Raw genomic sequence first — 16,487 nt, 5'->3', positions numbered from 1 at the left:
ACTCCTTCCGTCATCCAGCCCTTCCCTTTCCAAAGAGTTCTGGCCAAAGCCAGTTAACACAGATGGTCAGCCGTTCCCAAGTCCTCACTCTAACCAAGGGTTTAACTCCCCCACCAGACATGAAGCCAATTAGGGAATTGGGGAAATGTTTTCTCTAGCTACAGTCAATCTTGGTAATGGGAATGACTTTGTTAATTAAATGTTACAAACCTCGTAGGAAGGGGTCATACTTTACATCCTGATTTTAGATTAGTCCTCCACAATATTGCTCAGGCTCCTGCGGTGTAAACATTTGTACATCGTTCTATACTGGAGCAATCAATACCGCATTGATCTCTGGGTATCAAATAACTTGCCCGCTTTCTCCAAAACGACATTAGACACTTCCCACCCAATAAAGGCAAAATCACCAAAGTCCCAGATGACCAGAGGCTGATCTCCCCTTTGGGGCCCAGAGCTGACTAGTGACGATTTAACCCAAGGATCGCCACATCTCAGGTGAGGGGTAAGGTTGAGAAGGTGGGAATAACCTCAGCCGGTATAGGAATTGAAACCGCGCTGTTGGCGTCTCCCTGCATTGCAAACCAGGTGGCCAGCCAATTGAGCTAAACCAACTCCCCGTGACATTCCCACACAATACACAGGAACAGGCATCAAACTTTCAACCCAACCCCCACCACCTACCTCAACACCCCCCATTCCACATACCCAACCCTCTCACATCAGCAAAGATCAATCGCTCATATATTCTGTTCAAACTTAGAATCATACAATCACCACATTTCACTCAGCGAGTGTTAAATGCACTGCCTGCTGTGATAGTGGAGTCGGACACTTTAGCAACTTCCAAGTGGTTATTGGATAGGCACATGGAGCACACCAGAATTATAGGGAGTGGGATAGCTTGATCTTGGGATTGGACATAGCTCGGCACAACATTGAGGGCCGAAGAGCCTGTACGATGCTGTGATGTTCTATGTTGTATATTCTATGTTTTACATTGCAGGAAGCCATTCAGCCCATCGAGCCTGCACCGATAACAATTCCACCCAGGCCTTATCGCTGTAACCCCATGTATTTACCTTGCTAATCCTCCAACATTAAGGGCAAAATTTTCCCTCCCCTGCATCCATGGGTGGATCACGCAAAAGTCCGTTAACCACGGATGGGAAATCCCGACCTTAGGGGCAATTTAGCATGGCCAATGCACCTAACCGGACTGTGGGAGAAAACCGGGGCACCTGGAGGAAACCCACGCAGACACGGGGAGAACACACAGCCTCCACACAGACAGCAACCCAAGCCGGGACTCGAACCCGGGTCCCTTGCACTGTGAGGCAGCAGTGTTCTCTCCTCTTTGTAGTATATATAAACGACTTGGAAGAGGGCGTACGTGGTGTGATCAGCAAGTTTGTGGATGACACCAAGATGGCAGGATTGGCAGATACTGAGGAGGACTGTCAGGTGACACAGCAGGATATAGATAGGTTGGTATATTGGGCAGATAGATGGCAGATGGAATTTAATCCTGACAAATGCCAGGTGATGCATTTTGGAAGGAATAATGCAGGGAGGAATTCCGTGATAAAAGGTCGACGGATTAAGAGTATAGAAATACAGAGGGACCTGGGAGTGCAGGTGCACAAGTCTCTGAAGGTGTCAACAGAGGTAGAGAAGGTTGTGAAGAAAGCTTACGGAATGCTAACCTTTATAGGAAGGGGTATAGAGTATAAGAGCTGCCGTCTAATGCTTCAGTTGTACAGAACGTTGGTTAGGCCGCATTTGGAGTACTGCGTCCAGTTCTGGTCACCTTACTACCGGAAGGACGTGGAGACCCTGGAGAGAGTGCAGAGGAGGTTTACCAGGATGTTGCCTGGCATGGAAGGACTGAGTTACGAGGAAAGGTTGGAGAAACTGGGGCTCTTCTCCTTAGAAAGACGGAGATTAAGGGGGGATCTGATAGAGGTGTATAAAATAATGAAGGGAATAGATAGAGTCAACAGTGGTAGGCTTTTCCCTAGATTGGGGACAATTACGAGAGGTCACGATCTAAGGGTGAGGGGAGAAGTATAATTTGGGTACTAGGGGAAGGTTTTTCACGCAGAGGGTCGTAGGGGTATGGAATGCACTACTGAGTGAGGTGGTGGAGGCAGGCACATTGGACTTGTTTAAAGTTTACTTAGATAGACACATGAGCGAAACAGGGATGGAGGGTTATAGAAGACGGTATTAAATAGGGTCAGAGCCTCGGGACGACATTGGAAATGTAATATTACATGTTAATGTTTTGTCTCTTTTAATCCACAGGTGTCGGTCCACCTTGTTGTCAAACGAGGGGCATGCACACGGTGGGTCGTGCGTGGGCTGCTCTTGGAGGTTTCGAGAGTGGCCTAGTACTTCGTGTCGTTGTGTGTGCTTAATCCTGGACCAGCAGACGGGCACCACAACAGTTCAGTGACTATCACTGCTAGCTGTGCAGATACATGGATTTGGGCCTGTGCCTGTGGGAGTTTGCGCATTCTCCCTGTGGTTGCGTGGGTTTCCTCCGGGCGCTCCGGTTTCCTCCCACACCCCAAAGATGTGCTCTTAGGCTGATTGGTGTACCAAATTGACACTATTTCTCCCCTGAATCTGGCTACATTAGGGGTTCCACTCACATACAGACGGGGCAGGGTAGGTGTAGGAAAATGCCTTGTTGAAGGGGTGGCGCGGGCTCGTTGGGCCAAAGGGCCTGTTTCCCGTGCTGGGTTGTTCTTTGTTTGTTCAGTGCTAACCACTGTGCCACCGTGGCCCCCCCCCCCAGTTTTTTGCTGATAAAAATTAATCTTTCTTGTTGTAAATGGCTTCCTTCCGACCTGCTGCTGTAGTCTTTTTGGTAACCATGGAGGAGCTTGGCAAGTCAGCGTGGCAGTAGTCTACGGAGCATTTGTACAGGTCATTTAGATAAGGGCTGATTGGACTGTTCCTCCTCACATGCCAAGTGTAAGAATTTCACAGCACTAAGTTTGCTTATTGTTTCCTGAACCTTTGGAATCAGAGGAGATTATACAACACGACAAGGGTAGTGAAGTGGCAAATTTGAAACGAAATGCATCAGGTTATCTCTCCGAGTGCAGCACAGCACCAGGTGATCAGTGTTCCACACGCTCGACTCCCTGCACTCTGCCCATTAATGCCTGGGCAGACACTCACTGCGAACAAATTTCCACTTGAACTGCAATGAATCTCTTTAAACATCTCCAAATGTCGCCATTGTCCAGGTTGAAAGTCCTGAGCTTCTTAACACAGAACTGAATATTGAGTTGATTTGAAAAAAGAATGCCAGACCTCATTCAAAATGGGCAGGGGGGAAGGAGGGAGGGGTTTCTCTCCTGGCCGAATGTACTGTGTGGAAAGGAGAGAGAAAATGTCACCAAGAGGGGGGGTCAGAGGGGACAGAGATTCACTCTCTCCTCAAAGGGGATACTGAACTTCACCAATTTCTATGGAGTTACTCCAAAATGGTGTAATTGGAATGCAATTGGTCCAGTAATCCAAAGGCCCAGATTAATATTCCATCTGCTGGAATTTCATGGAAGCACAGAATTCCTATCATGGAGTGGGAGGCCATTTGGCCCATCACGTTTGCACCAGCTCTCTGAAAGAGTCTCTTAGTCAGGGCCAGCACCCACTCTATCCCTGTAACCCTGCACATTTACCATGGCTAATCCACCCAACCTGCACAACTTTCAGTACGAATGGGCAATTTAGCTTGGCCAATCTACCTAGCCCTCGTGCCTCTGGACTGCTGGAGGAAACCGGAGCACCAGAAGGAAACCCACACATTGATCATGGCCAATCCATGTAACCTGCACACATCTTTGGACATTAAGAGGCAATTTAGCATGGCCAATCCACCTAACAAACAAAGCTTTGGACTGTGGGAGGAAGCCGGAGCACGCGGAGGAAACCCACGCAGAGACAGGGAGAACATGCAATCTCCACACAGATACTCAAGAATCGAACGCTGTGAGGCAGAGGTGCTAACCACTGTGCCACCTATTAAATTTAAATTCATTTTGATAAAAGCTGCAATTGAAAAGCTAGTATCAGTGACAGTGATCCTGAAACTCTCACCGATTGTTGTAAAAACCCACCTGGTTCAGTAGTGTCACTTTGGGGAAGGAAATTTGCCGTCCTTACCCAGTCTGGCCTACATGTGACTCCAGACCCACAGAAATGTGATTGACTCTTAAACGCCCTCTGAAATGGCCGAGAAAGGCACTCAGTTCAGGGGCAATCAATGGGCCTTATCAGTGATGCCCACATCCCAGCAAGGAATGGAAGCAAAGTCAAAGTTAACTGACCAGAGCAGGGCGGTGGCCCTTGCTAAGATGCTTCTTCAGAAGCCAGTGCAGGTGTGATGGGCAGAATGGCCTCCCACTAGATGGTAGGTAATATGTAGTTCTATGAAATTTTGGTCAGTTAAACAACTGATCATTTCTGAGACCCCCACCCCACTCACCCTCACACTGATAGTGGACAGTGAGAAAGGATTACTTTGGACATGGATAGGCTTGACCCATTGCACCATGCAAACTCTGACGGCAATGAGTTCCCATTTAGTGAGAGCTACGACAGAGTGCTGTAGACCAATAAACCTGTCTTAATAACTCCAGCATTGATCCCCACCGTCTGGAACTTGTCGACTGATGAGACTATCGCACAGTCAAGGACATTATGCCTGGCCATCGCTTCACGAATTAATATTCAAATGTATTCGAGAAGGCTGCTTTTTTTTCACGGCTTAGATGCAGTTAATGTGCAAACCATACGAGTAAATTTAACAATAATAGCTGGCTACTGCACTGAAGATTGGGTAGCAATGGATGGATTATGTTTTATAGAACATTAGCCTTTGCTTGTTTTAAGCATTCCATTTTCCTGATTAGCATGATGGTGGGAAGAGAATAGAATTCCAGCTTCCATTCACTGGATGATCTTACTCAGAAATTGGATGTACAATCCTACAGGGCAGAAGGAGACCATTCAGCCTGCACCGATAACAATCCCACCCAGACCCTAATCCAGTAATCACACGTATTTACCCTGCCAATCCCCCAATAGTAGGTGCTCAAAGTGTTTGTCAGCCACCAGGCCTTTATCATAGAATCCCTACAGTGCAGAAGAAACCATTCAGCCCACTGAGTCTGCACTCACTCTCTGAGTATCTTACCCAGGCCCTCTCCCCCACCCTATGCCAGCAATTCCATGGCTAGTCTCATCTAAACTACATATCTGGGGACATCAATGGGCAATTTACAATGGCCAATCCACCTAACTTGCACATCTTTGGACACTAAGGGGCAATTAAGCCTGGGCAATCCTCCTAACCTGCACACGTTGGGACACTAAGGGGCAATTTAACACGGCTAATCCACTCAACCTGCACATCTTTTGGTTGTGGGAAGAATCTCAAGCACCCATAGGAATCCCGAGCACCCAGACAGTGGAGAACGTGAAAACGCTAAGCACTCGCCCGAGGCCAGAATTGAACCTGGGTCCCTGGCACTGTGAAGCAGCAGTGCTAACCACTGTGCCACCATGCCATGCCTTAATAACTTGTTCAGGTCACCAGTATACGCTTAAGTGCTGTTCCCTGTACCACCAAGATGTGCAGCACCAGTCCACATGGGGTACATACCATCATCACAGGGACTCTCTTCCACAACCTCAATTCTCTTCTTCTGCTGGCAGGAGGCAGACTGCAGATCGCATAGATGCGCGTACGTGATCCCATCGCTCCCACAAACTGGGGAGATGGGCTGGTTCTCGCACCGAGGGCAAACACACTGGCCATCAACGCACTTCGCTCCAAAGAAGCAGATGTTGGAACCACATTGTCCTGAGAAATGGGAGAGCGGGAATGTGAACAAGCAGGGATATGAAGAAACGGTTCTACATCACATGGGGGGGGGGGGGCACTCCTCCAACTGCAACTCAATCATTTTAACTTTTACAAGTCAGAACAAGTTAGAAGGGCACACCGAATCTATTCTCAAAAAATTTGCAGCACTCTAAAAGAGTAATGCTGTGTCAACTACCAACTGAACTTCCCACTTCTCTAATGTCCTAAATATGTTAGGGATTGTGGGTTTTAAATCAAAAGAAAAAGATGTGGTGTGCACACATAGATTCAAAGTAACACACAACAGGAACTCTTCTAGGAGCTCTTGCCTGCACAGAGTAAAAAATGAAAATGAACATCAGCCTGTGAAACACCCTAATGACATCAACATTAGATCATGTGATCAGCTTGTAAAGCAATCTTGCAACCACTTAAATATATAACAACTTTTGTGGGAGGTTTTCTCATCTCTTCCAAGAAATTCATTGCATTGCACAGAAACAGGCCATTTAGCCTCACAGGTTCGTGTTGGAACTGAGCCTCCTTTGTCCCTATTTTTATCTGACCCTATCTACATCTCCTTCTAATCTTAAGGTGCCTCTCTGCTCTTCAATTCAACCACATGGTCACAAGTAAGGTTGGAGAAATAGTCCAGGGATCTCAGCAAGCTGACCATCATTTGCAAGCCAAAGCAGATGTCGGAGAGCAGATTAAAGTACTTTCTGAGAGGGTAAAAGGCATTTATATAAATGCGAGTTTTTGTGCTGTTATTGGGGAGTTATTGGTAGAACCCAATCCCTGCTGCTCACCGGCCAGTTGCGACTCTGAAACTTCCAACAGGAGAGAAGCTGAGGCACGGACTCTGAAAGCATAATCTCGTTTGACTCCTGGACTATCCAACAAGCTACATGCTCTTAAAGGATTAATGAAACATCCGCTATACTTAAACAAACCTTAGACGAAAACGAGCATGAATGTGGACTTCAATAATAACCAAATAACATTTATCTCCCTAAACCTTTCGGTGACTAGGCTGATGCATCAAGGGACTAATGTGTTTTGTCAGCCGTCAGAGGAAAACATAGCTCAAGACACAAGACCGTAAAAGAGCGAGAATGTTGTGTACATAAAACAACCAACATCAGAATGAGCTCAAGATACTTTATTTAGAACACCACTCAATCCTTACAGTCATCATTAATAATAAAACCATTCAAAAATATTTTGGGGCCTTATCACTTTGAAATGTCTCAAAGCACTTCATGTGATAAATTATTCTTGGATGGTAGTGGCAATTATTAGGAGTAGCAAGAATTCAGAATCAATAACATTCCACAAGCAGTAATGAGGCGAGCAATCACTACTCTATGATAACTGCTGATGGAACGGGGGATGTTGTCCTATATGCTAGGAAAGATCATCTTCAAAATAGTGCCGCGGGATGGTTAGCAACCATTTGGATTACTCAAACAAACAGGCCAAACCTCAGGTTGGGGTTGTTGGCCTTGTAACTAGCTGCGGGGTTTATTCTCTGTAAAAATGCCAATGCAAGAGGACTTACTGCACTCTCCCTGGGCTGCGACCTGGATATCTGTCTGCTTGATGCAGGACTGAACGTGCAGCTCACACTCATTCTTGTATGTCCTGCCGTCTGTGCCACACACCAGCTGCTCGGAGTTGACACATTCTGTGGAGCAGAGACACTTTCCTGTCTCCTCCTCGCAAATGGCACCAAATTGGCAGTTTCCACAACGATCTGGAAGCACAGAGAAGAAACAAGATGGCCTCACTCGAAAGCCCAAGTAACCCTTTGTTTTGTTAGCGAGAAAGAAGAAATGAAACAACCACAAACATGCAGATCAGCAGTGGGTGAGCACACGCTGAAATTGTGTGGTAAGAAAATATTGGGAATGTATCGGCATTTATTACTCTTATCCATCCCTACTCTGCAGAATCACTTCAATGCTGCTGCAGGAAGCAAAATGTCTCATCATCCGACAATAATAACCAGGTCACAGTTCACAGAGAAAGTTGGTGTAACTAACAAGGTTAGCCCAGAAACAGGCCATTCAACCCAACGGTTCCATACCAGTTTATGTTCCACATGAGACTCCTCCCACCTTAGTACATCTAGTCCTCACAGCCTACCCTTTTATTCCTTTCTCCTGTGTTAATTCGATGTGGGCGTCGCAGGATGGGTCCTCATTTATTGCCCTTCCCTAATTGCCCCCTGAACTGAGTGGCTTACTGGGCCATTTCAGGAGTCACAAGCGGACAGCAGATTCCCACCACCCCCCCTGCCCCTGCCCCCCCAAAGGACATTCAGGAACCACATAGATTTTAACAGCAATCATTAGACATTTAATTCCAGATTTCTACTGAATTCAAATTTCAGCATCTGCTGTGGTGGGATTCAAACGTGGGTCCCTTGAGCATTCTCTGTCTCTGGGTTATTAGTTCAGCGACAATTTTTAAAAATTCATTCATGGGCATCGCTGTCTGGTCAGCATTTCTCGCCCATCCCTAGTTGCCCTTGGAGGGCAGTTGAGAATCAACCACATTGCTGTGGCTCTGGAGTCACACGTAGGCCAGACCGGGTAAGGACGGCAGATTTCCTTTCCTGAAGAACAGTAGTGACCCGGATGGGTTTTTCCCACAATTGACATCAGTAGATTCTTAATTCCAGATTTTTTTTATAGTTGAATTCAAATTTCACCCTCTGCCGTGGTGGGATTTGAACCCGTTTCCCCAGAACATTAGCTGAGATTCTGGATTAACAGTCTAGCAATAAAACCACCAGCGTCACTGCCTCCCTGTATTTATCTAACCTCTTGTTAAATTCATTTATGCTATCCATCTCAATCCATACTTCTGATAATGATAAGTACCAACTAATTGGAACACTTGTTCCAAATGCAGGCTATACTGTGAAAGATTTATTCAATGTCTGTCAGCTAGGCCTTGATATTCTTAAGATCAAGTGTAATGACAAGAAAGATATGGATGAGGCAGACCATTTGATCAATCCAATCAGCAAAAAGGCCTACAGTTCTCACACAGCTGCCTTTTAAATAATTTAATGGTTTTCACTATCTCCACTGTTACTGGGGAGGTCACTGCACATCTCTCTGAACAGAGGAAACATAGATCTGAAAACTAGATAACAAAGAGGGAGCTGAAACCTTTCACTAACCTCGTTAGGACCCTGGCTAGTTCTGTGTTCCACAGAATCTCTACAGTGTAGAAGTAGGCCATTCAGCCCATCGATTCTGCACTGACTCTCTGAAAGAGCACTCTGCCTAGACCCATGTCCCTCCCCTAACCCTTCACATTTATCATGGCTAATCCATCTAACCTACATGTGGGTGGCACAGTGGTTAGCATTGCGGCTTCACAGCACCAGGGACCTGGGTTCAGACCTGGCTTGGGTCACTGTCTGTGTGGAATTTGCACATTCTGCGTGGGTTTACTCCTGGTGCTCTGGTTTCCTCCCACAGTTCAAAAGATGTGCTGGTTAGGGTGCATTGACCGTGCTAAATTCTCCCTCAGTGTACCCAAGTGTGCTCCTGAGTGTGGCGACCAGGGTATTTACACAGTAACTTCATTGCAGTGTTAACATGAACCTTATCTGTGACACTAATAAATAAATTTTACCGTCTTTGGACTGTGGGAGGAAACTGGAGCACCTGGAGGAAACCCACACAGACACAGGGAGAACATGCAGATTCAACACAGACAGTGACCTGAGGCTGGAATTGAACCTGGGTCCCTGCCGCTGTGAAGCAGCAGTGCTAACCACTGTACCACCTTAACTTTTAATTAATGACTTTAATGTCAGCTGCCTCTGTCGCAGGGGAACTGCTGCATTGCAAATGCTGGCCGCCATTCACATGGGTCTATTTGTTCCAGAGTGCGTCTGTCTCTCTGACCACAATGCAACAAACCTTCTAAAAGAAAACAGTTCCTGAAATAGGTCACTGGATTTCATTCCCCTCCTCCCCCCAATCCCCCCCAAGGCACATTACTCATTAACAAATTAATTCAGTCATATTCATAACTAACTGGAGATATTAACTGATAAAGGCAAGCCCTATTATTTCAAACCTTTATAAAGACTGTGTGTTGTGACTTTGAGAAGGAATTCACATTTGCAATGATATAGTTTGGGTCTGTGGTAGGTAAAATGTTAGAATCCGTCATTAAGGAGGAAATTGCGAGGCATCTTGAAGGGAATTGCTTGATAGGGCAGACGCAACACGGTTTCATTAAAGGGAAGTCGTGTCTGACAAATTTACTGGAGTTCTATGAGGATGTGTCTAGGGCGGTGGATAGAGGAGAGCCGGTGGATGTGGTCTTTCTGGATTTTCAGAAGGCGTTTGATAAGGTACCTCACAAGAGGTTACTGCGGAAGGTCAGAGGACATGGAGTTGGGGGTAGGGTGTTAGCGTGGATAGAGGATTGGTTGTCAAATAGGAGGCAGAGAGTGGGGGTCAATGGGTGCTATTCGGATTGGCGGTTGGTGACTAGTGGGGTGCCCCAGGGGTCGGTGCTGGGGCCTCAGCTATTTACCATTTATATAGATGATCTGGAGGAGGGAACCGAGTGTAGGGTGTCGAAATTTGCTGATGACACCAAGATTGGGGGAAAGGCAAATTGTGCGGAGGGTGTGGAGAGTCTGCAGAAGGATCTAGATAGGCTGGGCGAATGGGCCAGGAAATGGCAAATGGAATTTAATGTTGGCAAGTGTGAGGTGGTCCACTTTGGTAGGAAGAATGGTAGGAAGGACTATTACTTACGTGGCGAAAAACTGCAGCAGGCGACGGTGCAGAGGGACCTCGGGGTCCTTGTGCATGAGTCGCAAAAACCCAGCCTGCAAGTGCAGCAGGTGGTCAGGAAGGCGAATGGGATGCTGGCCTTCATAGCGAGGGGGATTGAATATAAAAGTAGGGAGGTCTTGCTGCAGCTGTATAGGGCATTGGTGAGGCCGCAGCTGGAGTACTGTGTGCAGTTTTGGGCGCCGCACCTGCGCAAGGATATTTTGGCCCTGGAGGGAGTGCAGAGGAGGTTTACTAGGCTGATACCGGAGTTGAGGGGGTTGAGCTATGAGGAGAGGCTGAATAAACTAGGCTTGTACTCGTTAGAGTTTAGAAGAATGAGGGGAGATCTCATTGAGACGTATAAGATGATGAATGGGATGGATAGGATAGAGGTGGAAAGACTCTTCCCGCTCAAAAAAGACAGTAGGACTAGGGGGCACAGCCTCAAGATAAAGGGGGGGCGGTTCAGAACGGAGTTGAGGAGGAACTTCTTCACTCAAAGGGTGGTGAATCTCTGGAATTCTCTGCCCGTTGAAGTGGTGGAGGCTGCCTCGCTAAATATTTTTAAGAAGCGGGTTGATGGGTTTTTGATAAGAGAGGGGATTAAGGGTTATGGGGAGAGGGCGGGAAAGTGGAACTGAGCCACGACAGATCAGCCATGATCTTATTGAATGGCGGGGCAGGCTCGAAGGGCCAGATGGCCTACTCCTGCTCCTATTTCTTATGTTCTTATGTTCTTATGTTCTAATCCATTAATTTGTTTGATTGAATCTCGAATCCTCACCACTCACCATAATCCAAACAAATTGTATTAAATTTATGGAGACTTGAGATCTGATAAGGGATAACTGGTACTGCAGGTCTTTTATTGTGCTAGGCATGGCAGAGAGGTTCCTGAGTGGGACTTATTGGGTTAAGTGATGTACAAGAAGGGTAAAATCTACCAGGCTCTGGATGTACCCAATGTGCATCCAAAAATTGTCGGCATCCTGCCCATGATATTTCCATTACACTCGACAATTGATAACATGCAAATATGAAGACGTGCCAGTAAAATGTTGTTTGTGTTGTCCCACATCAGCTGTTCCAGGAACGAGATTGCTAATTAAGTGCCGCATTTCGGGGGCAGTTTTACATGCTAAGCAGATGCCCACGGATTCACGCTCCACTAACTCATGCCATGGCGGACTCTCTCTCGCAGTCAGCTGACAGACAGCCCATCTGTCTGGGCTTTATTTGGACCCCGGTCTCAGGAGGTGAAAGGCCAGTTCAGAGACCACTTTGTTATCTGGTTCCTTCCCCATCTCCGGAGAGACAGAATTTAATAAAACGATTCCCTTCAGATCAGCCGATGCCCTATGTAGGCGTGATCCAGTTCAAGGTTAGGCTTGTTCAATTGCAGTATCCATTTGTACATTTAAATTAAGGTCATCTCATGTTCAAATATAATGGTTCTATATCAGCATCACCTGTCTGCTGAATTATAGAGATAGCTGTTTCAATAGCATCTCAGACTCTTTATTAAGGAGCGTTATTGATAACACTCTCAGCTTTGCACTAAAATTGCAGAGAGATTAATAATGGTACGTGACAATGGGCAGAAATTGGATTCAATATAAAACCTTAATGGAATGTCATTCTACTTGCTACACACAATAAGCTGTAAAAGAACCAACAGGCCAGATTGGCACAGGTTCTACACTTCTGCCATAATTCACATTAACAGAATATTATACATCAAATGGAAAGATTAAACAGTTTCACGGTGAAAATGGAAAAGCAGCAAATTGAAAAAAAAGACACATTTTCGTGGAAATAATTCAGCCTGTAAAAATGAGCAATAGCCACAGGATATCCCCCAGCCCCGAGGATCTGCTGATCGTGAAACTTCTCAGAACTATTCAAAATCAATTGAAATAAGGAGAGAAGCAAAAGGAACATTCAATCATTCAAAGAAAAATATTATCAATAAAAATTGTCTCCCATAAGTTAGCCAGAAGTTTTGGCTGTGCAAATGACTATGCAAACACAGATTTGGAAACTTGTATCAAACACCGTGGCATTAAGCAGCAGCCAATTTAATAGAATCCCTACAGTGCAAAATGAGGCTGTTCAGCCCATCCAGTCTGCACTGACTCTTTGACATGAGTATCATATCCAGGCCCTACCCTACTCCCACAACCTCACATATTTCTCATGATTCATCCATCTAACCAACACATCTTGGGACACTAAGGGGCAACTTACCATGGCCAATCCATCTGACCTACACATCTTGGGATACTAATAGGTAATTTACCATGGTCAATTCATCTAACCTTTACATCTTTGGACACTAAGGGGCAATTTAGCATGACTAATTCACCTAAACTGCATATCTTCAGACTGTGGGAGGAAACCCACACAGACACAGGGAGTATGTGCACACTTATGGACAGCATGGTGGCACAGTGGTTAGCACTGCTGCCTCACAGCACCAGGGACCAGAATTCAATTCCTGCCTCAGGTCACTGTCTGTGTGAAGTTCGCATGTTCTCCGTGTCTGCTTGGGTTTCCTCCGGGTGCTCCGGTTTCTTCCCATACCCCAAAGATGTGCGGGTTAGGTTGATTGGCTGTGTTAAATTAACCCTAGTGTCAGAGGAATTACCAGGGTAAATATGAGAGGTTAATGGAATAGGGCCTGGATGGGATTGTGACCTCGATGGGCCGAATGGCCTCCTTCTGCACTGTAGGGATTCTATTAGTCCGCACAGACAGTCATCCAAGGCTGGAATTGAACCTCGGTCCCTGGTGAGACAGCAGTGCTAAGCACTGTGCCATGATAAGTAAACGAACCATGAGGTTTGAAAGAAATCTTGGTTGATCCTTGAATCCATTCTCTTGTTGGTGGTGGGTTAGTTGATTTCAGCCAAGGCATCAATTGGGATCCTTGGGATCCACCAAGAATGAACGCTTAATGCATTGGAGCCAAGAAAGAAATTGGGCAGAAATCTATGGAAGAATTTCAACCTATTCTGTCAATCGAGAAACCAAAAGATCCGGCAGACTGCTGCTTTTACACCCAGTCTAACGGGAGCAATTTTAACCTGTTGCACCAGGTGTGAAAATGACAGGAGTGGGCACAAAGCTGGTTTGACACCAGCCTGATTTTAATTCCCCCTGAAGTCAAAGGGAAACATTGGGCAGGGTTTAAAGATCAGCATCCTACACGATCCCATGGGTTAGGATGCAGTTGCCCGCAAGGTCTCGGGGTCAACTCTCCTCCCTCCTGTCCAGCTCGGAGGGCCCGGTGTTGCAAAGTGAAGAATGGCTGGGGGGACATTGGGAGGAATGTGTCAGGAAGGTGAGAGAATCACTTTTGTTCAAATAGTGGTTATGCCCTCGCAAGAGAGGGGAAAATCTCTTCTGCGCCAGAGGGAACAAAACCAGAACCAGGGTGGCACAGTGGTTAGCACTGCTGCCTCATGGCGCCAGGGACCTGGGTTCAATTCCAAGTTTGGGTTACTGTCTGTATGGAGTTTGGACATTTCCCACGTGCCTGCATGTGTTTCCTCCACGTGCTCCGGTTTCCTCCCCCATTCTGAAAGACGTGCATTGACCATGTTAAATTCTCCTTCAGTGTACCCAAACAGGCGCAGGAGTGTGGCGACTAGAGGATTTTCACAGTAACTTCATTTCAGTGTTAATGTAAGCTTACTTGTGACACTAATAAATAAACTTTAAAAAACTTTGCAATCTTATTATGCCTGTTCTGAAAATGCATTGTCACTTCATTTCTAGGGCACAGGTTAAAAGGCATTTCACTCAGCACCAGAATGTGCTTCACATAATTTCAAACTGCTTGTGGTCTTTACTGGTTCCATTCTCATGTCTATTACAATGATGATCACAAAAGTTCACCAGAAAACAGAAAAATGATCAGGGTAATCAGCCCTCCATCTACCTCCCCATTTAAACACTTCATATCTCCACTATTCCTCACAATGTTTCTCGAATTTAGCAACTAACTCTGGGGGCAACAGGTCCAATTCTGCTTCTTTTATCTAAGTTAGTGAGGTCCAAACTATTCAGTAAGTTTAATTACAATGGATCCCACACATTCATATCCATATTGTATCTACCATTGCTTTTCATTCTGAGGCCGCAATTAGTTTCCCGATTTAGCCTGACATCACACCTGCACTGTCAGTCTTGCCGGTTCATAGGCATTGTCTAATTTAGATAAAGACTTTCCATTCTATTATTCCCCTTATTATCACTGTCGCTGTGCATCAGACTGACTCAGGCACTTGCAGCTCATTCCAATAGAAAACGCAAGACAACCAAAGCTCCTGGAAGCTCAGTCGCAGCAGGAACTGCCAGGGATGACTTACAGTCATTGTACAGCGAAAATGTTTGTTCGTGAATATTTCTTTGCACCGTCTGCGCAATGACAGTATGTGGTCACTTTCGCTCTTCTTATTAGAAAAGTGAAAGTGGAGCTCACTTGATCTGAAAAACACAGACTTGCTAAACCAGTTCCAGTCAAACTGAGGGTCCGATTGCTGCTGTCGCCTCATCTTTAAGGAACCCTGCTACCGATTCCGAGACCTCGGAATAAAAATGTACTGTATGTTCTCTGTGCGGTGTCCTCCATGTCCAAGGGTTGCTAGTCTCAAACCCATGATCACAGGGGTAAAGCAGAGCTGGGATCCTATCTCAGCTGATATGAGTATTCAATCCACACTGTTTGATACGAGCCTGTGTCACACTCTAGCCATTTAGCTGTGTGAACATTAGACATATCATAGAAACCCTACAATGCAGAAAGAGGCCATTAGGCCCATCAAATCTGTACTGACCACAATCCCATCCAGGCCCTATCCCCATATCCCTACATAATCTCCCTAATCTACGCATCTCAGGACACCAAGGGGCAATTTTAGCATGGCCAATCAACCTAACCCGCACATCTTTGGACTGTGGAAGGAAACTGCAGTACCCGGAGAAAACCCGCATAGACAGGAGGAGGACGTGCAAACTCCACACAGGCAGTGACCCGAGCTGGGAATCGAACCCAGGTCCTTGGAGCTGTGAAGCAGCAGTGCTAACCACTGTGCTACTGTGCCACCACAGGAGCAGAAGTAGGCCATCTGGCCCATTGAGGCTGCTCTGCCATTCAATGAAATCTTGACTGATCTGATGTGATAATTCACAACTTCACTTTCCCGCCTTATCCCCATAATCTTGGATTTGTTTACTGATCAAAAATCTGTCTCTCAGCCTTGGACATACTTAACGACCCAACCTCTGCAGCTCTCTGCGGTAAAAAATTCCAGATTCTCTACCCTCTGAGAGAAGAAATTCCTCCTCATCTCTTGTCTTCAATGGGTGACCTCTTACTCTATGATTATGTCCTCTGGTCTTAGACTGTCCCTCAAGGGGAAACAACCTTTCAGCATCCACTCTGTTAAGCCTCCTGAGAATCCTGTATGTCTCAATAAGGTCACCTTGCATTTTTCTAAACTCCAATGAGTACAGACCCAACCCTTACACACCTTGGGACACCTTGGGCTTTTAAGAAGCGGGTTGATGGGTTTTTGATAAGAGAGGGGATTAAGGGTTATGGGGAGAGGGCGGGAATGTGGAACTGAGCCACGACAGATCAGCCATGATCTTATTGAATGGCGGGGCAGGCTCGAAGGGCCAGATGGCCTACTCCTGCTCCTATTTCTTATGTTCTTATGTTCTTATGTTCTTATGACACTAAGGGGCAATTGAGCATGACCAGTCCACCTAAGCTG

At 46.1% G+C, this 16,487-nt stretch overlaps 1 protein-coding gene across 3 annotated transcripts in view; it reads right to left on the bottom strand.

Annotated features, from left to right (window-relative positions):
- The window catches only part of agrn (agrin), a 546,905-nt gene that overhangs the window by 114,422 nt on the left and 415,996 nt on the right, over positions 1–16,487 (bottom strand). For all 3 annotated transcript variants that reach the window (XM_080215414.1, XM_080215417.1, XM_080215418.1), the window contains 2 exons: positions 7,449–7,643; positions 5,684–5,884 (listed from right to left, as the gene is read on the bottom strand). In XM_080215414.1, the coding sequence (XP_080071540.1) occupies positions 5,684–5,884; positions 7,449–7,643 (396 nt within the window). The remainder of the gene's footprint in view (positions 1–5,683; positions 5,885–7,448; positions 7,644–16,487) is intronic.

Source organism: Carcharhinus amblyrhynchos, chromosome 30 (assembly GCF_965287045.1).
Source record: "Carcharhinus amblyrhynchos chromosome 30, sCarAmb.v2.hapA, whole genome shotgun sequence".
NCBI lineage: Eukaryota > Metazoa > Chordata > Chondrichthyes > Carcharhiniformes > Carcharhinidae > Carcharhinus > Carcharhinus amblyrhynchos.
This window is presented reverse-complemented; position numbering and strand designations above follow the sequence as displayed.